The 27,382-nt window shown below is 38.5% G+C and overlaps 1 protein-coding gene across 1 annotated transcript in view; it reads right to left on the minus strand.

Annotated features, from left to right (window-relative positions):
• Positions 1-274: 274 nt before the first annotated feature.
• ABHD5 (abhydrolase domain containing 5, lysophosphatidic acid acyltransferase) overlaps positions 275-27,382 on the minus strand; it is a 30,900-nt gene continuing 3,792 nt past the window's right edge. Inside the window, exons 2-7 of the mRNA XM_055805392.1 lie at positions 14,123-14,208; positions 13,458-13,830; positions 10,020-10,174; positions 6,335-6,446; positions 5,617-5,803; positions 275-3,339 (exon numbers count right to left, since the gene is read on the minus strand). Coding sequence (XP_055661367.1) covers positions 3,250-3,339; positions 5,617-5,803; positions 6,335-6,446; positions 10,020-10,174; positions 13,458-13,830; positions 14,123-14,208 — 1,003 coding nt within the window. The 3' untranslated portion in view covers positions 275-3,249. The remainder of the gene's footprint in view (positions 3,340-5,616; positions 5,804-6,334; positions 6,447-10,019; positions 10,175-13,457; positions 13,831-14,122; positions 14,209-27,382) is intronic.

Consider the following 27,382-nt stretch of genomic DNA (forward strand, 5'->3'; position numbering starts at 1 on the left):
TCAGAAAGCTGTATAACTGATCTGGAAGGACTGGGAATTCGAGGAACCAAAACAGACCACAGAAATCACTTCAGACAGAGACTGTCACATCAGCTCCCCACAAACAGTTGTAGCAACGTTCGAAAGATAAGGTTTAAAAAGAAATGCCAGCATTGGTTTAATCCAAGTGAAACCAGACGATGGCATTTCTCCTGTTCGGATCCATTTTTCCAAGCGCAACACCCACAAATTCACATTCTCCATTTCCATTTCACAATCAGATACAAAGAGGGACTTGTGATTGTTGCAAATGTTTTATTATAGAATCTTATCAATAAATTACTTCTCTGAAAATCAGTTTTTCAGAACTAAAATCTAATCTGGCAGGGTTCAATAAGTAACAAGATGAACTCAGCCATGCAAACAAAATATTACTAAGTTACTTTAATAAAATTTTATCACAACAACCCCAGGAAGAAGAGCGTGTCCTGGAGACTTAGACAGTTAATCTTTGATTTTTATTAATATTTTGGATTCTTTTTGTTATGCCCTAGCCTCTGGTACACAGCTGTCTTCATTTTGTTGCTAGAACAGGATAGATCTTTGGGTATCTTCATGCCTGTGATTCTCGTCTTATTTTATAGCACTGTAATAAAAACAGCATTCAGTATTCAGTGCTCACTGCAGTACATTTAAGCAACTGGTCATCGCACTGATACAGAACTATTGGAAAAACCGAGCTTGCTCCTAGACAGTAATTGCTCACAAAAGGTCTAGCTCCCATGTCTTTTTAGTATGTGCCATTCATTTTCTGTTCAGCACCTCTTCGGATGTTTAGTAGAGTAACTTTATTGGGTTATGTTGCACACAATAGGATATTCAATACTCCACCTTGACCTTCACAACAGTATCTAATACTGCTTGGAAGACAACCAACAAACATTTTCTTTGTATATACAACCAGCATTCTGAACTTGCAGCTACTTGTTGAAAAATGGTTACCAGTTTCAGTTACAAACAAGAAAACCTAAGAACATTGAGACATTTGAAAGTAAGCATTACCATGGTTTTGGGGATGGTTTAGCTCAGCTTGTTAATTACGCTTGATTTCTAGGGCTTCATTACATAATTTTTACAAAAGCAACACCATGTCTTAATATTAATCAAACATAACATTTAAGATTTTTTTTTTTTATCGTGCAAAACTTAAGCAGTAAGTCTTATTAGTACAATAAGCTGAAAAAGCAAGGGATATTTAAAACAATATTCATATTCAGTGTGCAATTTTTATCCCTACTTCCATCTTTTGATGTGGAATCTAGAATTCCATTCAGTAAGTGCTATTTGCAAATACCAAGTTTGTTTCACATTTGTTATTTGGAGGAGACTCAGTATATTTTTGCACTACATTTTTACAAACAGAACAGCTGTTTAAGTTGAAAAATACAAATTAAGACACTGAAAAGGGTGAGAAAATACATACTGAAGGCATCCACCTAAACGGTGGCATGACTGATAATTTATAGCTTATATTAAAAAATACAATTGATATTCTGATTTTCCATTTTGAATTCAAGATTTTAGCAAATAACCGAAAACTTTGTTTAAAAAAATCTGGCATCTGCTAATTGAAAAAGTAATTCAATAGTAAATGTTAATTAAAAACTTTAGCTTGTTAGATATTAAGTGCTACCAGTCAAGGCAGTCAACAAAGACTGTTTGATGTTTACATAGCACCATATAGATAAATATCTCCTTCAAAAAGAGGGAGATTATGTTCAGCTGGTAACATAATCAGAGTACTTCCTGAATATTTTAGGTATCTTTGCCTTCCACATCATAAATATGTGCAACAATTCCTTAATTTGAGAAAAAAATGCACTGAATTCCACTCAAGCTTTAAAATGGTGCTATCGTTAATTCAAATTCTCTATGTATAAAAGTATCAAGAACTCTTCAGTAGTCAATTTAAGATTCAAAAGCAGATCAATAGTTTCATGTAAACTTGTTAAAAAACAAACCACCACATAATTTGGCTTTAAAGTGACAAAGTATTTTGCTTAATATAATTTACTAAGCATGTGAAGAACTAACCTACGATTTCAAAAAGATGCAGAGACTGGATTATCTCCAGTAATGAAATACTCAATTAACATTTATACTTATATAAACAATCACCAAAACATATAATTATAATTTGTTACAGTGGTATTGTTCATTCCAGTAATAATCCTTCCTATAAGGAGGCTGCACGTTAACTGAAATACACTATGCTGTTGTAGTTCCCGATTAGAGAACATCGGTATTTTCCCTCTGCCTCTCCTCCACCCTGAAATTACTAAAAAGCGGACTAGGTTTTCTGTCTGAAGAGAAAAGGAATTACCTACCCGTTAGCAAAATCTCGTCAACTTACAATTGTTAGATTTAGGCTAGTAACAAATCTTGCAGAAAAATGTTAAAAATAGATGGACTAACTAGCAAGCCATCTTCTGCATTTTAAGTCACTGAAATCTACATATCAAAATATTTTTGATATGTAAGCATGAGTGCTGGGGACATCATCAACTCTTAATAAAGTGAGCCTTCCATAAAAGCTGCACAGATGGAAAAAAAGACTCCTTGAGATAAATGGAAATAAAATCCAACAGAAGAAAGAGTTCCTAGTATGAAGCCCCAATTCCTTACAAAGTAACACATGTATTTCAGTGGCAGACACTGCTCATTATTTTGGCCTTGCCCTTCTCCCAAAATCAGCTTCATAAGCTGTTATCACTCCAATAAAAGAAACCAACACCCTCTTAAAGTATTGTGTATGGAGCTCTGGATTTCAAAAAGAAAATACATGAGTGATTTCATATTCTTGCTATGAAACATCAACTAAAAAATACGGATGTTTGTAAAGAAACCAAATTGCATTTTATACATTGTCTCTGTATCAATACAGTTCCCTGTGCTAGTGGAGAATTCAACATTTCTAGAGACCAACATGTGCAAAATTCAACTAAATTTTGAAGAAAATTCCAGTTTAAAAAGTTACATGTAATTTCATATATGAGAGGCCAATAATCTAAAGCAAAGTTTGCTTCAAATCTCCCTAACCCCCCCGCCCCTCAAAAGGCACTCAGTGGTTTAAGTGTGCAAATGGCTTCTTAGAAGAAACAGTGTGCAAACAGAGCCTGTTCCATTAGCTCCGAGTTCCTTAGTGATTTCCTAGAGAGTATTGCTATTGAATGCTATCTACGGTATGACTTTCTGAAGAACAGAAGACAGTCAGTCCACAGAATCACAGATATCTTTCACTTTCTGATTGAAGTCTTCAGGTTGATCAGCATACACATAATGACCTGCACCAAGGATAGCCTAGAGGATAAAGGTAAAGAAACAGGTCAAAATCACAAGAACGTAAAAAGCCAAATAAACACTGGGATATGTGAAGAACCTGACTTTTAATAACATTATTACTTGAAAAGAAAAATTTCGAAACAGTAACTGATGATCTCTTGCACCCGGCCTGTGTTAATGCAGTTAGCACAACTGCTGCCAGGAGGTGGTATCATACAGCCTAAAAAGGACTGTAAACACAAATTAAAATAAAAGCTTGTTTCACCTGTTGAAGGAAATTTGCTACACAGGAAAAGAGGGTAAAACTACTGCTGATTCAGCTGCACACCTTGTTGAAAAAGACAACCATACAAGTCACCACAACACAAACTTAGGAGAATGTGCTTTACATGTCAAACTGCTGATTCATCTTCATCCCCTTCATTCTCTGCTCAAATAGTTCTGCTGGTTGGCTCTTCAGTTCTGTCTCTTATTATAAAAATGATACGTAAGAGACTAAAGAAGGTACTAGGGCAAATGATTAAGAACTCAGAAGCTTAAATTGCTGGGGATTTTCCAGATTTGTGGAAGCACATTTCAACCCTCTGAATTAATAACTCTTATGTTAAGCAGGGACAAGTAAAATGCAAATGATGCAACATATTGGGGGGAACTGCTCAATTGCAACCCAGATTATTTCACAGCAAATATGTAACAAAAATAAGGGCAAAAAGTAACCACACACAGGGTGGTTACCCTATTCCTAAAATTTATCATTTTCTGCCAGAACTAATACGAAGACAGCCATCACCACAGTGTACAGCAAAGACACTTAATCCATTTTCTTTCCATTCTATAATCACTCCAAGATTAATTTGTATTTAAATCTATTTTTCCCCTCCCTCCACTAAAACACTCCCTCTTAAGTGTCTAATTGAAGCCCACTAAAGTATAGCTATGATATTGTGTTAAAAACTCCCACAAACTCAAAGTAAAAATTAGAAATAAACACACATAATAAAACCCCAGAACCTCTGTGCATTTTACCAAAGATGGCACTATCAGTCCACATCTCAACCTAAGCCTCATGCCAAACCTTTGCATCTCATAGTTTTTTTAACGTCCCTATAATTTCTTTTTTTTTTTTTAATTTACATTTTAGAATCGGTATTTACATTTACCTCCAATTTACATTTTAGAATCGGTATTTGTCTTTAAAAATTTTAACCTGGAATACAACCGCTTTCCACAGTCATTTCTAAAAGCCACTGACCAGACTGGAAGAATCTGCCCGAATAGTATATGCCTATCCTGGCAATATGTTGCGTACTTCTTAACAGAGACTCTTTGTTATAACTTTCTCTCTTGACTCAGTTAAGTGACACTTTCAGTCTTGATGTCAACATTTATGACATGCATTTGTGCTCTTTAACATGTAAACAGTTCAATAACAACACCTTTTCTCTGAGTTCCAGCTCTGATGTCAGCTACATCAAGATTATAAAATTTTGAGTGACTTCTTGTAGTGCACCATCAACACCACGTATCATACACTGCTGTCCAGACAGATCAGTAAGAAGACAGATGGTCTATTCAAACATTTTATCAAGCCATAGCACTGTAACATATATGCATGTTCAATTACCACAGCTGCCTGATGTGACAATGCATGAAGAACACTTAAATTCATTTGGTTTTATAGAAATCCACAAAAAATGCAGTGTGTACTTTCACATCAAGTTGCAAGTACACACATTTTAAATGATAATGTTGTACCTTTAAACAAGAATGTATTAGCTAGGAAGGCAACACTATGTATTTTTTTAAAGACTTAAAGAAAGACGCTTAGAAGAACCTTAAGCACCAGCTACAAACCACTCCCTTATGAGAGAAATAAAAGCATTATACAGATTAGAACAGCTTATGAACGCCTCCTCACTATCATACATAAATGCAGAAATTAGGACTGCTGTGGTTTAAAACACAGACAAAACCCCAGATACTTACCAATGACCACAAAACCTACTTGTATAGCATACTGTAGAGGAAATTATTTTGCAGAGCACAAGAATGACGTTGCTCAAAGATCTAATTCACCTTCTAGTGCTACAGTGAGTATCCTTCTTACTCTGGGAATTCAATACTCTTTTGCCTGCTTTTTCTCTCTCTGTTACAGAAAACATAAGTTATTACTCCTGGCTTTAAACCAAAGGGCCAGCATTTCCACAGCTGGTATAAAAAACCCGTTAAGATACGACTTAAACAAATCCACACAATACACAAACAAACAAACAATTGCTTTAAAAGTCAACTTACTAGTGTCTTCACATACGAATTTGGTCTCAGGGACTGGATAGTGCTGCCAGAATTGCCATCTATACATGAACGTGCTCCATAGACCACAGTGATAGGAATGTTTTGATCCATTTGTGGAATCCGTTGCAGCATCGGCCTTTTTGCCCACCCGTAAGGGATTGTCATGTTCTTGAAAGCTGTTTCACCACTTCAAGTCATTCAAAAGGGTAAAAACAATTAAATTTCCACTGGATCTGCATTTTCTCTAAATTGGAATATCTGTGCCTTTTGGTAACACAGATTGCAATAGTACATGAGGCTAGGATTTTTTACTAGTAAGAAATAAAAGTTTTCAAGGTCTGCATGTAATTTTCAGCAGAAAAAGCCTATGTTTTTACAGTACTGATAATACTTAAAAGAATGACATGCCTTATTTTTAAGAAATTATTTACAAATTAAACCACTGCAACAAAGTTTTTGTTAAGTGTCCAAGCTCTCTCAGAATTAACACACAGGCAGTTTAGAGGAAATACAGAATTAGGATAGCTTTTACATCTATCAGTTTCTGGAATTCAGAAAAAGTGCAATGCTATTTTTTTCTTCAATTATTAAAATAAATATTACAATTTAAAAAAAATCCAAAACATGCATGCTGTTGCCATGGCCATTGGAGGGAGTAGCAGGCACTCAGTAAATGAAAGACAGACTTCAAAACATGCACCGGGAAACTCGTACTCACCTGGGTGACTGCACATTGCAGTGATAGATATATTCAGCCACAGTGTTATCATCAAACATTGATGAGTATTTTCGCTTGAAATCTGGTCTTAAACGCTGAACAAGGCTCAATCCTGTTCAAACAGAAAATACTATTAGAGGAAGAATTAGTATAGACAACTTTATCAGATTGCCTAACAGTTTTCATTACAACCCTTCAAACATGTTCCCTTGAAACTTGTGGCTAAGCTTGATGACTTCTAAACCAATGTTTTGTTTCACCACTTGCATGTCTTGGGAAAACATGATGGCATTACACCATAATATTCCAAAGGATTTTATGCTGCACCAGAAGAGGGGCAATTCAATGCCTGTTGAATACATACAGGGAATGGTTAAGAAGGGCCACTTGCAGCAATAGAAGAAACATGTAAAGGGGACCAGCAAAAGGGCTAAGCAGAGTATTTTTTTGCCACCAGTTTAGTCTCACATGATACCAACACCATCTTTCTCCTTGCTCTGGCTGCACTGGGTGGGTCAAAAGCATCCCACCCTTCAGAACCACAAGGCACTGTTGAAAAAGCTGGGCTATTTCTCTTCCTTACATGTAAGTATGTGCTCTCCTTTTACATAACACTCTTTTTCTGAAGCTAGTTCTTCTTTACAGCTAAACAGTAGTTAGATCAGAAGTCTATGCTGAAAAACAGGTGTATAAATCTTGACATAAGACAAAAGAACTGTCGTAAGATTCAACCTGGGAAAGACATTGCCCCCATGCTCTCTAAACAGCCAAAGCAGAGAAGCGGGTCTCTTCAGGGGCTAGTTCAGGCTTTCTGAAGTTAAGCTCCTATTCTGAATCACTTCTTTAACGAAGAGAGGCTTCTTCTGATGATGACCAGATGCACCTCTGGGACAAGAGCCTCACCACAAGGCTAATCTTAGTCTAAGAATACTATTCCTCCCTGAAGAGATCATCTCACAGTTTACCTCTTGGACATTATCAAGTGAAAACAGAATCATATCATAAAATGGTTTGGGTTGGAAAGGGCCTTGAAGATCACCCAGTTCCAATCCCCCTGCCATGGGCAGGGACACCTTCCACCAGACCAGGTTGCTCAAAGCCCCATGCAGCCTGGCCTGGAACACTGCCAGGGATGGGGCATCCACAGCTTCTCTGGAAAACCTGCTCCAGTGTCTCATCACCCTCACAGTACAGAATTTCTTCCTAATGTCCAATCTAAATCTACCCTTTCAGCCCCTTGCCCTACTGCTACATGCCTTTGTAAAAAGTCCCTCTCCAGCTTTCTTGTAGGCCCCTTTAGGTGCTAGAAGACTGCTATAAGGTTGGCCTGAAGCCTTCGCCTCTCCAGGCTCAACAACCCCAGCTCTGTCAACCTGTCTTCATAGGAGTCATGCTCCAGCCCTCTGATCATCTGTGTGGCCCTCCTCTGGACTCACTCCAATGGGTCCATGTCCTTCCTATGTTGGTGGCTCCGGAGTTAAATCAGTACTCCAGATGTGGTCTCATGAGAGCAGAATAGAGGAGGAGAAGCACCTCCTTCGACCTGCTGGCCTTGTTGAACTCCATGAGGTTTGCACAGACCCACCTCTCAAGCCTGCCAAGGTCCCTCTGGATGGCATCTCTTCCCTCCAGCAGGTCAACCACACCACACAGCTTGGTGTCGTTGGCAAACTTGCTGAGGGTGCGCTCAATTGCACTGTCCATGTGACCGACAAAGATGTTAAACAGCACTGGTACCACTACGAACCCCTGAGGAACACCACTTGTCACTAGTCTCCTCTTGGACACTGAGCCACTGACCCCAACTCTTTCAGTGTGACCATCCAGCCAACTACTTATCCACTGAGTGGTCCATCCATCAAATCCATGTTACCCCAATTTAGAGACAAGGATGTCATGCGGGACAGTGTCAAATGCTTTGCACAAGCCCAGGCAGATGATGTCAGTTGCCTTCCCTTATCCACCAATGCTGTAACCACGCTGTAGGCAGCCACCAAATTTGTCAGGCAGTTTGACCTTAGTGAAGCCACACTGGCTGTCACTAATCACCTCCTTATTTTCCATGTGCCTTAACATAGTTTCCCGGAGGATCTGCTCCACTATCTTGCCAAGCACAGAGGTGAGACTGACCAGCCTGTAGTTTCCTGGGTCTTCTTTTTTTCCCTTTTTAAAAATGGGGGTTGTGTTTTTCCTTTTCCAGTGAGTAGGAACTTCATACTATTGTTAATCAATGCAATTATGATGATGTCACTTCTTTCCACTTGTCCCTGGCCAAAGGCCTGGTACTATTTATGTAGACCTTGTCACAGTGATCTATGCTTTTGTAACCTTGAGACTAGACTATTGCAACACACCCTTACGTATGCTTTAGAACAATTCAGAAAACCAATACAGCACAAGAGAAAGTAATTCCCTTGTGAAACAGCGATTTAAGCCCTGAAGTGATGAAGATTTTGCAAACATTCTGCAATTTGCTCTGCTGCTTGTATTTTCTCTATAGAGAGTTCAATTGCTGGACTTACAAGTGCAAACAGACAGACAGGTTTTTTGTTTGGTTTTTTTTAACACAAATGATACAGTTGGTTGGGAATAAAAGAAAACACAGAAGAAAGTGACTAATTCTGCATCTTCCCCTGCCATCAGCAGAGGCCACAGCATGCCCATTTCCAAAAACTAAAGGACTGAAAGTTACCAAATTTTAGAATTCACTTTCTGTTTTGATAAAAAGTGTTTTGCCTGTGGGTCCAAACACAAAACCATTCTCCTTCCCTGGGAATTTACAGCAGAGAATGAAACAAGGAGTCAAGGCACCTTTGGAACAAATTTTGGAATGAAATCACACTGGTTCATTCTCATGATGTTAACTGAAGACACTCTCAACTGTCTGGCTGATGTTTTCCACAGTGTCTATGGAAACACTAAAATAAATACTAACACTGAAGACTGACCTCCACAAAAAATACAGTGACTTTACCGTTGTCCTGAGGAATTTTTAGGTATTCAGCTCTAGGAATGGAATTCCCAAATCTAATCTAAGCACCAAATCATTTTTGGTCATCCCTACCCAGTCCTAGTATTGGAGTAGACAGAGTTTATCTACCATCTCATCAGTGCTGTTGAAGCAGCATAGAAATATGAAGGAGAGACTGCCACTGTAATGCAGGACACCAATGAGACCCACAAAATTTGCTAGAATAATAAAAAAATGGCTAATGGAAAGAATCCAGTTTCAATTTAACTTCTCCGAATTCAGGCCAAAGACTAATGAGTTTATGAAAGAATGCCTTCCAATGGTAACCAAATTTGGAAATTCTGTTTGTTCATCAAACTCCACTTGGAAGGAAAACTAAATGGACTGTGACCGGAGGCAACCAGAAAAAAAACTTACCACATTCATGCTTCTGCTAGGCTTCCCCAGCAGATGACCACATAACCTGACCCACTGTACCTGTAGCTTACAATAACGTAGCTTGTTATAAACTATCATACTAGTATTTCCAATAGAAAGAGCTTACACTCTTGTCCTGAAGAGTTCGTCTTTCCTCAAACCCTCCCCACTTTCTTCTCCATCTCTTTTCTCTGTGGGTAATATGGGCTTGGAACAAAGCTTATCTTAACGTGGTATCTACCCTATGATTATGTTTAATGAAAACAGAAGCAGGATTTAAATGTAGCTTAAACTCACCAAAGGGTCCTGCTATCCTCAGCCCAGCTAACGGATTAAAGGGACTCAATATAGCTCCTAGTGCTTTGATCCAAATTGGAATTGGTCTTTCATGGTCAGCATTGTCAGGCCTCTCCGGAAAACCCCATGGCTCCACTAAGATAAGATGTTTGACCCTGTTGGCAAAAAAGGTTCAGAGGTTTAGAGCTCATTAAATTTTCTTTGACTGAGTGCAACGGAGATGTGTTACCTGTGGACTACGCAACCTATTTTAGTCACTTCTACCACAGTGGCTTATTACCTACTTCCTGATTCATCAATGATTTTGCTTTCAATTGCTAATTAGAGAGAGACTGAATTGCAAGTAATCATATGCATGAACACCAGGAACTTGGACGCTCATTTCACAAAGAGAAACTCAGTATTCAATAGATACCCACTGTCATACACATTTGAGAAAAAGGTCAGTTTTTTTTCTGTTTTTAAAAATAGCCTAATCTATATGCTCAGTCAATATTATTTGCAGGAGCAGTTTAATTTGAGAGAAAATAATATAATGCAACTGTTTCATTTAAGTAAACTTGCTTCCAAGCTACCTAAGCCATCTGTTCTAAGAAAAGATGCAACTAATCTGAAAAATTATCTTATCACAGTAAAATTTGAACTGAAAGAGGCAGACCAAAATTAGCAGGTGTCTTCTAAATGTATTGATTTTAGGTCATGAAAGAAACATCAGAGAGACGATCTGTAAAAATACTACTCAGAGGAATAGTACAGAAAGCATAGTACAAGTCTCCAGCACATGCAACCTTTCATCAATTCAAGCAAAAAATCTATTTCATCTCGGCAGATTAGAATCGTCCATTTCTGTTTAATCCCATAATAACGCCTACTCTAACTGTCCCAGATACTGCTGATTCCTGAAAAAGTGACTCTTAGCTATAGTTTTGCATATTTGAGATGATGTTCCATGCAAGCTTCATCATTATCTCTCTCTACAACTACCTGAGAGGAGGCTGTAGTGAGGTGAGAGTCAGTCCCTTCTCCCAAGTAACAAGCAACAGGACAAGAGGAAATGGCCTCAAGCTGTGCCAGAGGAGATTTAGATTGGATATTAGGAAAAATTTCTTCACTGGAAGGGTTGTCAAGCACTGGAAGAGGCTGCCCAGGGAGGTGGTTGAGTCACCATCCCTGGAGGTATTTAAAACACATGTAGATGTGGCGCTTAGGAACACGGTTTAGTGGTGGACTTGGCAGTGCTGGGTTAATGGGTGGACTTGATGATCTTTAAGGGTCTTTTCCAACCTAAACAATTCTATGATTCTCTGATCTTTACTTTCTTCTTCAAGACTTCCTTCTCTTTCAAAGCCATGACATGAGATATTAAATACAGCAGAGTTCTTAATGCCTAAAATGATGTCAGAAGTGATTCCAAAGGCTATTCTGGACTATGATCAGTTCAGAAACCAAAAATATGTGCGAGGTTGAAAAAATATTAACCTCACAAAGATGTTTCTTGGCTGTCAGCTCAGCCACGAATGTATTTGCACACAGCAACAAACACCACTGTAAGAGACAATAGGATAGAATTTAACTATACAAACCAAGCAGGAGAGATCAGACACTAAGGAGTGCAAGCAATGAGGAGCTGTTCCGGGCAGTCACACATTCTATGCAAAAACTATGGCATTAAACATAACACAGCAGAGACATGAATAAAAGTAAGAGTATGCTTTTTTTCATGCTTCCTTTCTTAATACTTTCCAATCTATCTGGCATTTCTCCTTTTGGCAATCAAACCTAAAATGTAATGCGGGATAACAGGAAGCTGACCACGAGAAGAATCCCAGTAGTAATAGTCCAGAAGTTGCAGCATTTGAAAATCACCACCACCCAGGACTATTCTAAATGGGAATCTTTTTAGATTAGTAAACTCAGATGTCCCATGAACAACTTTGGTACAGCGCAGTAAATTAATGGATCATCTAAGCTTGCAGAAACAGATCTACTTGCCTAACAATATGTATCCAGAATCCCTTAAGCCTCTAAAGCATTGTTAGATAATCTGGCTGCAAGCTATGCTATGTTTATCACTTGATACAATGCCATCTTAAGATCTGACCAGTCAATTTTCTAATTTGATGGTGTTAGTTTAATTTCAGAGAAACATGAGTAATGTGAAAGCACAAACCGAAACACCTCCAAATTAATTAACTCCAACTTAAGCACAAGTGAGGCATGAAAACAGTGTCACTTTCGATGCAAGTCAGCAGGGGGCAGAAACAAAGTCCCATCCCACAGGGACAGGACAGTGCCATTTATAGATATTTCCGAAAAAGGGGTAAGGAAATTGTGATTCCTAGAAGAAACTAACTACAGTTAACTAAAAGTTGTTTTATGCCCAAAGGGATAACAGGTTTACATCCCTAAAGCAGAGGACTGCATTTCTTCACTGCAATTCTGGATTTAGACACATACCTACTTTCACACATCATATCCAGCCGCATGTGACAGCTGTCATCCACCTAGAAGTGGCAAAGTGTTTCAGGAAAAAAAAACGTATGAATTTACTTCAAAATGTCCAAATGAGAGACAAAGGAAGGTATATGGTATAAATCGATGTGAATATAAAAGAGTAAGATATGTTTTATATAATACAGACTCTGCCATATGATGTGGAAAGCTTATATTCACAGTTTTTCACAGGACTCCACTATGTCTATCTAAACAAAAGTAATGTCCTTTTCTTGGTACAGAATGACCTCAGCTGGTGGGATACTAGCTCACGAGGGGCTATATAACCAGACTATATAAAAAAAGAGACAAATTATTAGTTTAAGGGAAAAAAATGGATTAGCTCTTGGCCACAGTGTGGTGCAGAAAATGCTGATGAAATACAATTACAGGACTGCTGCAGCTGGGTTGTTTCGCAGAGAAGAAATATGAAGTGGCATTCAGACAATTTAAATCAAACAGTCACTAAAATCATTTTTACATCTTCATGCTGGCACCAGACCGACTGCTAGCATTTAGACATAAATTACCTACAGGAATTATGCTCAGAAGTTTCAACGTTATCCATAATAATGGGAAGTTTGATAGAAACAGGCCTATTTTCCTTTCACAAACTTACATTTGATCAGAAATGTCACAAAACATTCACCCACAAATACCATCTTTGCTATTTCACCTTATAACATGGCAAGGGGTTACTGAACAAAAACAAAGTACAGAAAAACAAACAGAAAAGTATGTTTACCATATCTACTTTTTTCTATTCACCTGGAAACAAACCATATGATTAATACTTTGGGCTTAAAATTCAGTGTCAAGTTCCTTTAAATCAGCACAGTCACTTTTTAAAGATAATCTATAAAAAGCCTGATGAAATAAAATCTGTGTTAAAATCATGAGTCAAATACAGAAAGGGAATTCCTTCATTCCTTTATTTTCACATACCTTGATGGGTATTTTAATGAGTAAGCAGCAGCCAGGAATCCACCTAGGTTGTGTCCAAGTAAAATCATTTTTTCTAACCCCACCTCCTTTCTCCATTCTTCTATGGATTCCACAAACTGATTTTCTGCTTCCTGAGCATCAGTGTCAAAGTGCGGTCTACTGCTACGTCCAAATCCCAAGAGGTCAAAAGCATGAACGGTCCTGTTCTCACAGAGATCTTCAAAATTGAGAGCCCACAGTCCAACACCTCCTCCAAACCCATGCAGGAGAACAAGCGGAGTTTTATGTGAAAGGTCTGGAGAGAATGTCAGCGTCCATATTTTATTTCCATTAGATATATACACATATTGTTTATTGTATGTGCTTGCAATACCTGAAGGAAGAGTAGGAAAAAATGATGTTGCTAGACATGCCTAATAAAATATGATGCACAGTTTACAGAAACCACTGCTTTAAATAGGAGCTCCCTTTCCAAGGACAGCCTACAAACAAGTATCTGAAGAAGGGAACAATGAAAATCTAATTCTAAACGTGTTTATTTCACCACAGTGTAAAAGCCATATTTAAAAACTTCTTTGGTTATATTTAATGTAGATTAAATCTAGTAGATTACATGTAGAAAAACTAGTTGTATTTATAAAACTTATAAAAAACCAAAGACTTACATTTTAGCATTTTGTCCTCAGCCTCTTTAAGGTGTAGCAGTGAAGTGGGACACCAGGCAGGAAGCCAGCTGAATAACCATCCTAACCTACAACAGCAATACAGAATAAAAATTTCTTCAGCATAACAGTAATTGTTTGCACCATGTGATGTTTTGAAGACATTTCTTCTGCTGCTCTTCATAAAAGAACCCATGTAAAACTACACACCGTGCAGGACAGGAGTGCACAGTGGGAGGGAATTCACTTTCTCCTGACTTTATAAAAGTGCTGTCATGATCAGGGGCATTCTTCAAACAGTGTGCTGTTTCTCCAACATCTGTTCCTTATCAGAACGTACTGATCTATCTCCGTCAGAGCAGGCTTCTTCTGAGAACCTGGAGACATCAGCCCTCCTGCCAACCCAACAAGCCTGGCAGGATAAGTAACACAATCACTGGAGTTTCCAGCCTCCTCTTAAGTTCCCTTGGAAGTCTGCCTGCACACATATTACCTTGCGTGAACTTACTATTTCCAAAAAAGCAATAAACCGTGTGCTCACCAGACTAACCAATTCATACACTAGATAAATCTAAAAAGTGAAAAATAAGCAGGTTTATTCTAGCGAAGTAAAAACCTAGGGCCTTCCTTACCAACTTAGAAACAAAGTTCCAGAGGAAAACAAAACTGCAATGTCAATTCCCCGAAGAGAAGCTGCTTTTCCAGCTGTCATTTGCTATCTTGGTAGTACTAGCTTGACCATGACAGCAGGGGCAATGACTCAGCTAGCAGCACTGCCTCACCCACAATGCTACAAAGGACACAACAACTGCGTACAGTTCTTCCTGGGTGTTAGTTTATCCCTTGTTTTCAAAATTGAATCCTCTTTTTTCCCCTCTCACCTGCTTTTGAAGTGGCTCAGACTACCAGTGCAAAGGCTGACTATCCCTAATAGGGAAGAGGAGAAGGTCACCAATCCACAACCAACTTACTTTCTTTAGCACTTCTTTTCCTACACTGAACTGCTTTCCAGTTAAGTTATAGGATTTTCAGGACTGAACGCTGCAAGTAATAATTGTATAACAGTTAATGTTAAAAGACTATACAGATACTACATGTGATTTTCCAGTGCACAAACACTAGATAACAAATTACAGATCTGGACGCCCAAGTTCTTTATCCAAAGGACCCTCCCCCCACCATTTTAAGGGGCTGAGCTACTGAGCTGCATAGCTACTTAAATTTGTGATACAACATGGAAGGCTTTCTGCAAGCAACTGCAACTGCAAGCAGCAGTGTTCAGATTCACAGAAACATTAAGGGATACCAAGAAAAAAAAAAACCCTGATCAAAAAGGGTTAGTCATCCCATCACCCATGCCCATTGCTATTCAGTATTATTTACTCCTCTGGGAAACACGCTGATGCCTGGCTCTTCTATAAATAACCTCCCTAAACCACCAGACTCTGGGAATCGTTATAATGGCGTACTGAGGGACTGTGAAGGGAGAGTTATATGTCCTTCCGTGCCATGTCCTCATGCAATCTAAGAAATGAAGTAACTCGGCATCTTACAGGAGCGGGCATCCAAGTGTTTTGCTTCCACGTTAATCTACACATTGATTAAAAAGTAAGATTTTTAAGAGGTTAAAAGCTGGCACCAGCCAAAAGCAATTTCACCAGCAAATGACTGTGAAATCTGAGTTTAACAACATCACTAACTGCGTTCCAATGTTATGAATTACTCTGGTAAATTATTACACAATAGCTATGTCACCACCCTTCTGAGCCAAACTTTCTGCTAGTTATATGCTCAAGCAGGTATTTTCATTCATAACTCAGGTCAGAAGCACAAAACTCAGTCACTATTTCCCTCAAGCCAAAACTATACAAAATGTTTCTTCTTGGCAAAACTGCTGATTTAGCAAAGAAACTTCTTTAAAAATATATATATATATATATTTAATCTACAGAAACAGTAGATTGAAGACAGTGCAGAGATATGACCACAATGAAATAAAAATGAAATCTACAGTTCACAGTCCCAGAATTTCACTTCCCAATCTTAGGGAGACACCTGGATACGCAGAAAAAATATTTAGAAAATTGTATCAGAATAGGAAAGCTGCAGCATAGATGCCCACTCATTCTTTTGCTAGCTATCAGTACTGTTAATACATACTGAGCTTTTCATTCAGAAGAGACATCACATGCATGTATAGCTTGATAAATACAGTCAGGAAGCTGAAACGCTTAAAATAAAAAAGCATGTTTCCAATTCAGTCATTTTGTACTTGCTGAACTAAAAGTGCAAGTGAAGAAGGTTTTCTGTCAAAAAAAAAAGTAATCCCTTTCTAGAAAAGTTATTTTAGAAAGAGAATATTTACTTACCTATATTCAAGACTTAATCCTTTGTCACCCCTGCCCCCCTTCCAAAAAAAAGATTCACCACATTGCTAGATGTTTTCCACATGTGGAGAACAATCAACTGCTTAATCTATCTGAATAATTCCTCTGATAGCTTTGGAATCCTAGAGCATGGCTATATCATTTCTTTCGTACATCTGTGCTAAATGTGTCTCCTAAATGCACACAAGAATGTCAATTGCTTACATAGCCTATCATTTTTATTTCTGTGATATGACGTTAAAAGGAGCTATGTAGTGTCAAAAAGAAAAAAAAAGCAACAGACTTCTCAAGACAGTGTGCTCATCAGCAATGGAGATAAGACATGAAAGAAAACGAAAGGCTTCAGCAGTAGTTTCACACTGTAAGTGAGCTACCCACTGACAGAAGAGGCAGACCTCACTATGCTCTCATCACCTACCACTTCACAGACACTCTGCTTCCATCTTCATTTTTACAAAAACAAAGCTCAACAGTGGAATCTTGTATCTTGAGGAGTTAAGAAATCCATTTGGCTTAGCTGTTTGCTGTATCAAAAAGAGCGAGCTAAATCTGGCAACTGACAGCCCAAATTTCTACAATTTGTATACTGACTGTACATATGAGTGGTACAGGTCAAATTACTAAGGTACATAACCAGTGAGATTTAACCCATATATTCATTTGTGGCCATGCAGTAACACAAACCAGTATGCACACCCACGCTAAAATAAGCAATAACCAGTAGGGCAGAGCATGCCATAGGATGCTCCCTCACATCTTCTGTTTGGGGTCAGTTACGCTTTTCACAGCCACGCAAAAAAGAAGTCACTCTCTCTGCCAACAGACCTCCACACTTGTGACACATCTGGGGCAGGAGACCAGAAGGCAAGGGAAAGCCCCAGAGACACCTGCTGAACAGCCTTAGATATGGAGAAAGTCAAGCTGATTAGTGTGAGGCTAGAAGATTAGTGAGACCATCAGTAGCCTGTGCTGATGGCCCAAACCAGTAATAAATAATGAAAACAAAAGGAACACAGGCAGAGAGATCTGACAATGTGGAGCTGCAACCTCTACGCGCAGGGGCAAGCTGCCAGTCAGGCCCTAACGCGATGCCTGGCTGGACCAGGCGGCCTGTTTCCCTGGATCCATGCATAATAAAGGATAAAAATAAATAAATAAATAAACAGAGAATAAAGAATCATTATTACCTTTAGACATCTACACAGTAAAGAATAACTGAATATTGTGTAAAATGTAACTAAGCGTAATACTGCTTTTCCTTAGCTGTTTGAATGTTAATTTGAATCATGAACTTACTGTCACAGCACAGCTTAAATTGCCCAAGGGTAACTTTCAAAATAACTGAGAATCAAGTAGAGGCAGAGGCATAGTGAACTTGACCCACCCATCCGCCTCCACTAATTAGGTCAAATAGGATGAAGAATGTGGCAAATACGTAACTCACATACAACCATTCAGTCAGCTAGATTTATCCTGTTTAGCTTGGTGAGAACTGATTGATCTGTAGCCAGTTACAAATTTTACATACTCCACAAAAAGCTCATGAAGGGTCTAGATAATACTGAAGAATTGAAAACATCTATTGTAACACTGAGTTTTGCACTCAAACCGCTGAACACTTTATTTGATTTCTGGCTTGTAATGTGGATTTAAAAAACGAAGCTCTACCATATAAAGATGTTCAATGAATGTTCAGCAGAAGTTGTAACTATCTAGGAGATAGAAATGTACATACACATGGAGCTCATTCTCTCAGTTTTCAAGGTTTCAATTTATTCACATTAGAGTTATATGAATGCATGGCCTGCAAGTTGTATTAAGCTTAAAACCATAAACAGAGGCATCTTCCCATGTACACCACATCACTGTAGACCTGTAATAATCTATGGGAAGCCTGTGTGGCAAAAGAGCAAACCAGAAAACCTGTAAGTAACAGAACTCCACTAATTCATGGTAAATGAAAGCAACACCATTTGCTACATGATGATTTGTCAAAAATTGCTGACCTACTGAGACAGGACGTGCAGAGATCTTTCTACAGCGCTGAATAGAAAATCAGCTTTTCACTAACAATTTTGAAGCTAGTACAGTAACCAAAAGTTCCAGTACAGACTAAAAAACAGGTGCTGAAACATGCACCAGTGACAGAAGCACGGAGAATAAACTTTCCTGTCATGAAGATTATTCAGACTTAAAACCAACATCAGCAGGGAAACCAGAGCTCAGGGTATACAACAATCACAGAGTAACTCACAAACAGGGGATTACGGGAACATAACTGAATACACGAGCAACAGGGCTGCCTATCTGTTTCTGTCTTAACTCTCAGCAAATGAGCATATTTAATATTGTTAATTGAATTTTTGCAGACAGTGTTGCAGACTACCAAGGTTTTAGCTAGGGAACAAGCTCAAAAACTTAAAAAGCTGAAACACTGAGTGAACTCACTGGTAAACCATTTCAAGCTTTACCCTTTACTCTAAAATCTTATTAGAATCAAGCTGAACTTTCAAAAACCCTAACCCTCTCCTTTCTCGACTTTTGGAATTAATTCCAGCTGTTTTTAAGGAAGGAAACAAAATCAAATTAACGCAGAGAATTTGCTGTAGTGTTTTTGCCCAGCACCGAGCTGAACGGTGGTGTGATTTTCAGGGCCATCCAGCTGGCATAGCAGTTACGAACATCCATCAGTTCAAGCTAGCCCCACATTCAGAGAATCCTGCACTGTAACAGGAAAACAAGGGTGAGTAATGGAAAGACAGCTCAGACTATCCCCTCTTGTTTCTGCATAAAGTATCTTTGAAGTACTGTGCTAACAAAGGAATTCAGAACTGCCAATGTGTTGAAATCTCAATATGACAAACATCATAAGGCTTACTATTCTAAGGTCTCACATAACCCTACCACACAAAAACACTTCAGCATTGCACTTCAATGAAACGAGTCATATAATTGTTCTGCTCAATTGAGTTATAATGCTCAGCATTTTATCAAAACAAACCCTAAATAATGTAAATATTATCATTAAGCCATAAGGAACCCTCAAAAGAGATCAATAATTAAAAGAATGGGGCAACCACCTACAGGGAAAAGCAACTCGCTCAGCCCTTGCAATTGCTACAGAAATACTAAGAATGGGCAAAACAGGAGGAGTGAATCAGGCATTCAAAATAGGGCGAGAAGTCAACATACTAAATTTAAGGCATAGTGCCAATGTTAAAAGTAAAACCATTTTACCATAATGCTCTAAGAACACTCTATAGTTAACATAGGATTTTGGACAGATGGATGGATGCTTCAGTGAAATAACTAGAGATACCTTTTTACCTTTGTCATTATATTTTTTTCTTTTTTTCCTTAAGAGGAACAGCAGAAACAAGTCTGTTTACTGAACTTTTCTGCATTTTTCTCAGCATCAGCAGTAGTCTACACAAAGCCTAAGAGGTAAGGAAGATGTGGCTTCCTCCATTGTCACCACCACCAAGTTTTCAGAGAATATTATATTTCTGGTTACTAAATTTCAAGTTTACAGGTAGTAACTTGAAACAATACAAAGCAAAAGAAACAGTCACAGATTACACAATCAAACAGGACTTTGCGTGTCAAAATGTCACGAGAAAAGTAGTAGGCTTAAATCTGGCTAATTTATGTTCAAGGTAGAGTTAAGTTATAAGAAACTTTTTCTTTCCGATTTCATTAATTTAATGGCCTGCAACACCAGAATACTGAGTGCTGTTTACATGACTGATTATGGCAAGAATTAATGCTTCTTTATTAACATGTACCATCAACACTACCATTACAAAAAACCTACTATTTCAGTAAAGAAAAATATTTTTCTTCCCAGCATTCATGATAACCAAGTTCCATCTTGTTCTCTATTTACTCCCGGGAGAATTTCTTTTGAATTTAGGTTGTTTAACAAATCACTGGGGGAAAAAATACTTTGGAAAAAAATGCAATAAACCTATTTCAAACTAGTATGTGAAAGAACAAGAAAACATGTTCCTAAAACTCCAGTAGATTGAAAAGTAAATGAGGAGATACAGAGGTGGCAACTATTTTCAACTCAGTAAAGTTTAAAAATTGTTATATATTGGAACTGCATATCTCTGAATCAAATCCGACAATATTTTTCTGGTTGGTAACACAATGTTAAATGACTAATAGTGATAAGAAATTTAAAATGCTAAGGTAGTACCACTAAAATTAGGATGTCACTTAATCATTGTGGATTTAATTTTATGAACAGGTTCAATTTCTCCTGTACAGTTTCAGACAAGCCAGCAGTCTCTTCAGCATTTCAGCAACTGTAATCATTTAAAATGCAAGAAAATTACACATCCAGGGTTGGTACTAGTTTAAAGCAGAAATCTTGCTATGAGAATGAAAGTTGAGGTGGAGAAAGTTTTAATGTAAAGTAGTAAATAAAATACATTCTTAAAGAGCAATTCTTAAAATGCTCCCTCTGTTCAAAGAATATGTAAGAATATAAAAGTGAGATTTAATTAATGAATTTTATTGAAAATAACAGAATGCATTAATGATTAGCATGAAAAAGGACTCAAATTTCCTAATTAAATTTGGAAAGTTTACGAAATTATAAAAATACGTTTATTGTATGAAAGCAACATGCTCTGCATGAAACTCAGAACAAGATGCAGCGAATTAACATACATTAGACTCAAACCTTTGACAGAAGTAGTTGACTGCTGTTAATATTCAGTGTTAAGTCTGTTAAGTCAAGGAAAGCCAATTTTTAAAATAAGAAAGATAAAATGCGCAGAGGAGTCTGTGTGTTAGTCCAACTCTGAGAACCACCCTATTTCTGCATTTTTATTCCTGATGGTGTCAGTATGCGGTAAACTGAGGGATGTAATGCCTGAATCCCAGGCCATCCTCACTTCCAGCAGACCAGAGCAGATCTAAAAGCTTACTATTTCCTCCATCTCACCAACTCTACTATTTTGTGGCTGCTCTCTCTATCAGATTTGTGAAATAATTCAGCTTTAAAAGGAATTGTATTTTAAACTAGATAATTATGGACACCCAGCTGCAGAGAAGCCAAACAGTTAACCAGCCAATCTGTGGGCTAAGAAGGCAGAAAAAAAGACCAGCGAGGCAAGGTGGAGGACAGCAAGCTTGCAAGTCAGAGCTGCCAATGACAGACAGTAACACAGAATCATGACCTCGGCCAGCCTGGATTTAACTGGGCAGGGATGCCTCAGGAACCCGACTCAGGATATGGTTTAATGAGAACTTTAAGAGCATAACCAATTTTGGGAGTCCTTGTTGTCCTTCCTCCCTGTCCTCAAAGTGCAGCATGTTCTTTAGCGCTTCAGTATTCTGAGAATAATGAATACAGTCAGAATTGTTCAAGCATTCACAAGCTGTGTACAATAACTGTTATTGCAAAGACTGCGTATGTCAGATGTAGTAACCACAACAACAATTTGAATGTGATGCTCCTAGGACAAAAACTAAGCTCTGGCAGCTGCAGACAAACAACAGGAGAAGAAAAATATCCCACGTTCCACTTCATAATCATTACATGAGAAGACCAAAAATGCTGTAATCCTCAGGGAAAAGACTTTGATGAGCATACCAAAGAGGCAAGATCCAGAAGCAAGAATGAGAAATACGTTATGGGAGCAAAAAGCTTCAATACTTTAACAAATGTTTGTTTGCCATTTTCATGAAGGAACAAAAAAAATGTATGGAATTACTGTGAGTGGGTTAAAAAGGAAAACAATTCTCCCCCCAGGTGACATTATAACCCTGCCTGTAAAGTTCTGTTTAGATGAGTTCTGACCCAAGATGTTCCATGCAATTAGATGTTGTGAAATTCTTGGATATTTCAGTAACATTAAAATAGAATGTTTTGAAAACCTCTACATAATATTTCTAGGAAGTGTAACGTACATCAGTCCCATTCCAACAAAAAGCCCATGATAGGTTATTGCAGAATATTGCTACACTAGGTCAGAGGTAAAAAACAATGCATTCCTCATGTACTTACTGCATCTTGAACTCTGTATTCAGAACATTCAACATCAGAATTAGTGTTGAAAAATTCAGAAGCAAATTTTACTACTGTATTTATATTAGCTGTGCTACACTGGACTACCACTTATTAAAATTAACCTGAGAATGTAAATAATGAATGTGAATCCATAACCAACAAGCACTTTCTGGCTATTTTAGTGACAGTGAGTTTATTTCTTGAAGTGTTATTTAAATTGAGTAACCTGAGCATTCAGCCAGTGAAGAGAACATAAAATTCTGTTCCCTCCCATGCTGAACCTCAGCCAAAGGGTACACCTCACTGTATACCTTGCATGACTGAAGCCCCTTCCCCATTTTCTTCTCTGTCTCCCGGTACTGCCTGCCTTTTTTTTTACCCATATGCATCCTTCTTACATGTTTTTGTCATTTCTTCCATCTTTCTAGCTATACCAAAAGCTGTCCATTTCAGAGCATGTGCTTTTTCAGTATGTCCCACAAGAATGAAGTTTATCCATGGACTGCCACGCAAGCCTGCAACCTGTAATGCTCATGCTGCTTACAAAGTAGCTGTGTTAGCACCCAATGCAAAAAAGGATTAAGTGTATGTGCAATAATGAAGAAACCATGTGTGTGGTCATACAGCTATTACTTATTCCTATTACTGTTCACTGCTATATAGATTCCAATCCTACCGTCCTTCAAAAGATCACAGTCTTCTCCACAGTCAGGTTAAAGCTTGGCAACAAATACACTACAGAGCAGAGAACTGATTAACTCTGACAAGCTTTCAGGAACACTGTTCCTCCTTAACTTACAACACACCCTCTAACATGCAGGCACTTCCTCTTAAAAACTTTATGGTCCACTGACTGCTAATAGTCATCTGCTAAGCAAACCCTTGGTTAGTTCCTTCCATCTCTTCTAAGGACCCATTATTTTATATTTTGATTTAAAAGATAACTTAAAACATAATCTAGAGAAAAATCATATTAGCAACTACAGACAAGGTATGGAAGAATACAAAGACAAAGATGCAGAGGAGAGGAAAGGGGGAAGCTGCACTGTCCCACTAAAATTCTCAACCTTGTGACAGAGATCATGTGTGTAACACCCAGGTTAGGTGCCACTGAGGACCTACATCCCTCTGCCTCCTCCACAGTAAACTCATGTCTGATAGAACTTGGCACTGCCACACCTATTGAGTCTTTTTACAAACAACATGTTGCACATTACATTAACAAAATGTGAGGAAAAACATAGTTAAAATAAAGAAAATTAAAATTTCCTCTTGGTACCCTTCAGACATTATGTAACTTTCTACTACTTCCATTTCATTCACTCACCTACTGACGTCCTGCTGCTCTTCAGATATTGCATAACCTCAACCTTGTTTAAGTCTCTTTGTCAGCCTTCTCATACCTACCATGCCAGAGGCCCGCACTCCAGACTGTCCCTGAGTTCCACCAAACAGGACAAGAACAAAACACACATGTAACAGGCTCCTCTCATAAATCTGTACCACTGCCCACCCACACTCTACCCCACTTACCTTTCATTTACATTCCATAGTGTATTATGCACAATTTAGATCACACCTTAAATAGGAGATGGATGTTTTCATTTTACCATAAGGTGCCATGTAAGAACACCGATAAAAGACTGCCTAAAGCACGTGATTATTTCCCATAGCTCCAAGCACTTGTACTTGGTGTGAATACAAACTGAAGACTGGTTGTTTCACTGCAGATCATCAGAACAACTTCTACACTGTCTTCCTTTATCATAACCACCTACAGTGCTAACAGTTACCCATATCAAACTTCAAGAACTGGTACTCAACATTTTGGGCTACCTAGCCTCATTTCCACTTCTTGGAAAACCTAAGAAGTGCACAGCCCTTTTCATAACAGACTGTTTTGTGTACATGTCTACGCTACAAATGCTTTAGATGTCAAGGAAGTGTCTTAAAAATAGGTAGAAAGTTAAAAGGGTCTAAAAAGCCATTGCATCAATGTCCCCTTATGCATAGGTACGATATAATTAATAAGCCTATAGTGTCAGTATGACACTTACTAAATGCAATCAAGAAAAAAATAATCTACAATAATCTGCTAGCATGAACCCACCCCATTTCTTTAATTCATTGCAATACCCTTCTCTTCCTCACTTCAATATGAGTGGACTTGCTCAATGGCAATAGGTGCTCTTGCATCTTTTGTTACATAATGCATTTTTACACCTGTATCTTCCCCTCCTTTCTGTAGTCTCCTATGATCCTGAGTTTTCTATTAACAAATCCTTCAGAGCACTGTCCTTCTCTGCCATTTCTCACCATGTTTTCTTGGTGTCACTTAAAATCCTCCTCTTTTACCCTCTTAACCTTATTCCAGACTAACCTCATTCCCCTATAGCTTCACTGACTCACAAATCTCCCTTCTCCACTGACCTCTCTCCTGTTGTTCAGCTTCTCATCTGGATCTTTCAGAGCCAATGCAAATGCAGACACTCACCTTTCCTCCCATGACCTCTTCTCTCTGGCTGTCAATACAAATCATCTAAAAAACCTATCCTGAAAGAACGTCAGAATTGCAAGTAAATACTCAAAAGTTATGAAACATGAGAATCAATTTCCTCAACAAGCAATCTTAATAAAGCACTATATAAGAGGGAAAAGAAAAGATGCTTTAACAATTTATCAGTTGGGAGAGTTCTTCAGATTCTCCCATAAAAGTTCAGAAAAGTCAGAGATCCTCCTGACACAGACAGTGTCTCTTTAAGAGGGGTAAGTCTCTAACTGGGTCTACCAGCTCCCTAACAGGATCTAAAAAACTTCTAATATACCCAAACACATGCAATACTGGCTAAAGTTTGTGTTCTCCAATGACCCATAGTCACCAACACTACGGCAGCCCCACAGCTAGCTGCCCCTCTGGATTTATGACTCTGCTTTAATTTCCACTGGGGCTACAACCCCCCTCACTCACTGGTACCCTAATCCTACTTTGACAATTCTTGTAGTAGAGTCTTTGCTTGATACTCTGAAAGCTTCCACTTGACCCATACAATTAGTAGCAGACTTTCTAACAATGCTCTTTAACCTTTAACCCTTACTCCCCACCAGTAGCATCCTAAACACAAATTAAAAGCTACTACGTAATTACTATCTTCCTCCCTCTGCTTCTTATATTTTTCTTTAAAGACTTGAGCCAGATGTATGATAAATGCAGTCAGATTTTTGTTTTATGGGGGATTTCTGTCATAGCAGATGACTTGGCCAGGTAAACACTGAAGGAGAGCGGGATGTTCTACGGGAAGCAGTGGAAACCTTCAGGCCGGACACTGAAAGTGTCTGTTTCCTAGTGACAGTATCCCTAAGAATTTATGCCTCTCTAGTGCATGCATGATGCGTGCCTGTGTGCTCAGCAGTGACAGTGGAAACCACGCACTTGAATGATGCCTCAAAGGCGGCAACCAGGGCCACTGGAAAGGAGCAACTGAGAGGATGCCCTGCTGTTCCAAGAGAGGGGGAGATCTTCCACAGCTTTCTGGAGCACATTGGCATGGCCTTTCCTCCTACATCTAATGTAAGAACAAGTTTCAGAAAGACTGGAGGAGAAAACCTTTCAGCCTAGACATGCCCAGCCTGTGGCACTCAAACCTCTAGATGATGTTTCCTAAGGCACTGTCCCTTAGGAACCATAAAGAACTATGACAAACTGAAGAATTCTCTGAAAAATCATAAACATATTTGCTGAATTGTAAATGAAATGGATGAGATGCCCCAATTCTACTTGTTTTGTTTTTAAAATGTGAAACAAAGGCCAGGGGCCTCACTGTTGCCCCATGAACAGATCTTGACCAAGGCTGTGATCCTTTGGCAACCCCTTGCCATCAGCCCTGTAATCTAATTTCCAGCTAAGCTGAGGGAACTTGAAAGGTGGTAAGTAAACGTATAAATGGGTCTAACTGAAACCTAAAAGTCCCCTTCACAAAGGCAAGTTCGTCAGGTATAACCATGGAGGACCAGTGTGAAATGAGTGAAGCAAATGGAAAAAAAAAATCCAAAGAGGAGCCAAAACCAAGTAAAAAGAGCTGAACAGATCATCTACTTTGAGATAGTAACTGCAATTATTAAAAAAAACCAAAACTTTTTTCCACAATGTTTGCCTATGGTTGCCAGCCGGAAGAAGCTCAACATTACTGTTCTATCCTCATTAGTGTTTAATCAAGCCTCTCTTGGGGGCATTTAGATGAGATTCCTCCTTGTACAAGGACACGGCCATGACCATTTTCTTTCTGCCACTGGTATGAGAAAATAGCCCCTATTATATTTCGCCATCTTTCCCTCTCTCCCTTGAGCCTGTGTTGGGGGAGAAGAAAGATCTTCCTGACGAACACAGGCCTTCCCTTCCCAAATTCATACAAGGACAGGAAAACCGTGAGAAGAAATCCTATAAATACCTGAAAACCTGCTCATACATGTACTTTCAGATGAGCAGACAGATGTAACACAAAAGGCATTAAGCACTGAAGCTATGACTGACACAATCCTGCCATCAAAACAGACAAAATCAGAAAAGAGGAATGAAACATCCTTTAACCTTTTCCCACATGTGCTTACCACAATGCATTTATGTCTCACTCGCTTTTCAAAAACGCAAGCTGTCAGTACCAGACCTGCTGTCAGTCACCCGCACTATAGAAAAGGCTCTTGGAAACAGTCTCCTTTCACAAAGAAAAGCTGGGCCTTGCTTTCAGCAGTCTACCCATTCAGTTTGCTTTAAAACCCAGAGGACATAATGAGGAAAAAAAATCAAGCAAAAATTCCGAGTTGAGAGTGTTCCTTCATGTTTCAATATCATGCTTTAAC

The sequence above is a fragment of the Falco peregrinus genome, chromosome 5, assembly GCF_023634155.1.
Source record: "Falco peregrinus isolate bFalPer1 chromosome 5, bFalPer1.pri, whole genome shotgun sequence".
In the NCBI taxonomy this organism is placed as follows: domain Eukaryota; kingdom Metazoa; phylum Chordata; class Aves; order Falconiformes; family Falconidae; genus Falco; species Falco peregrinus.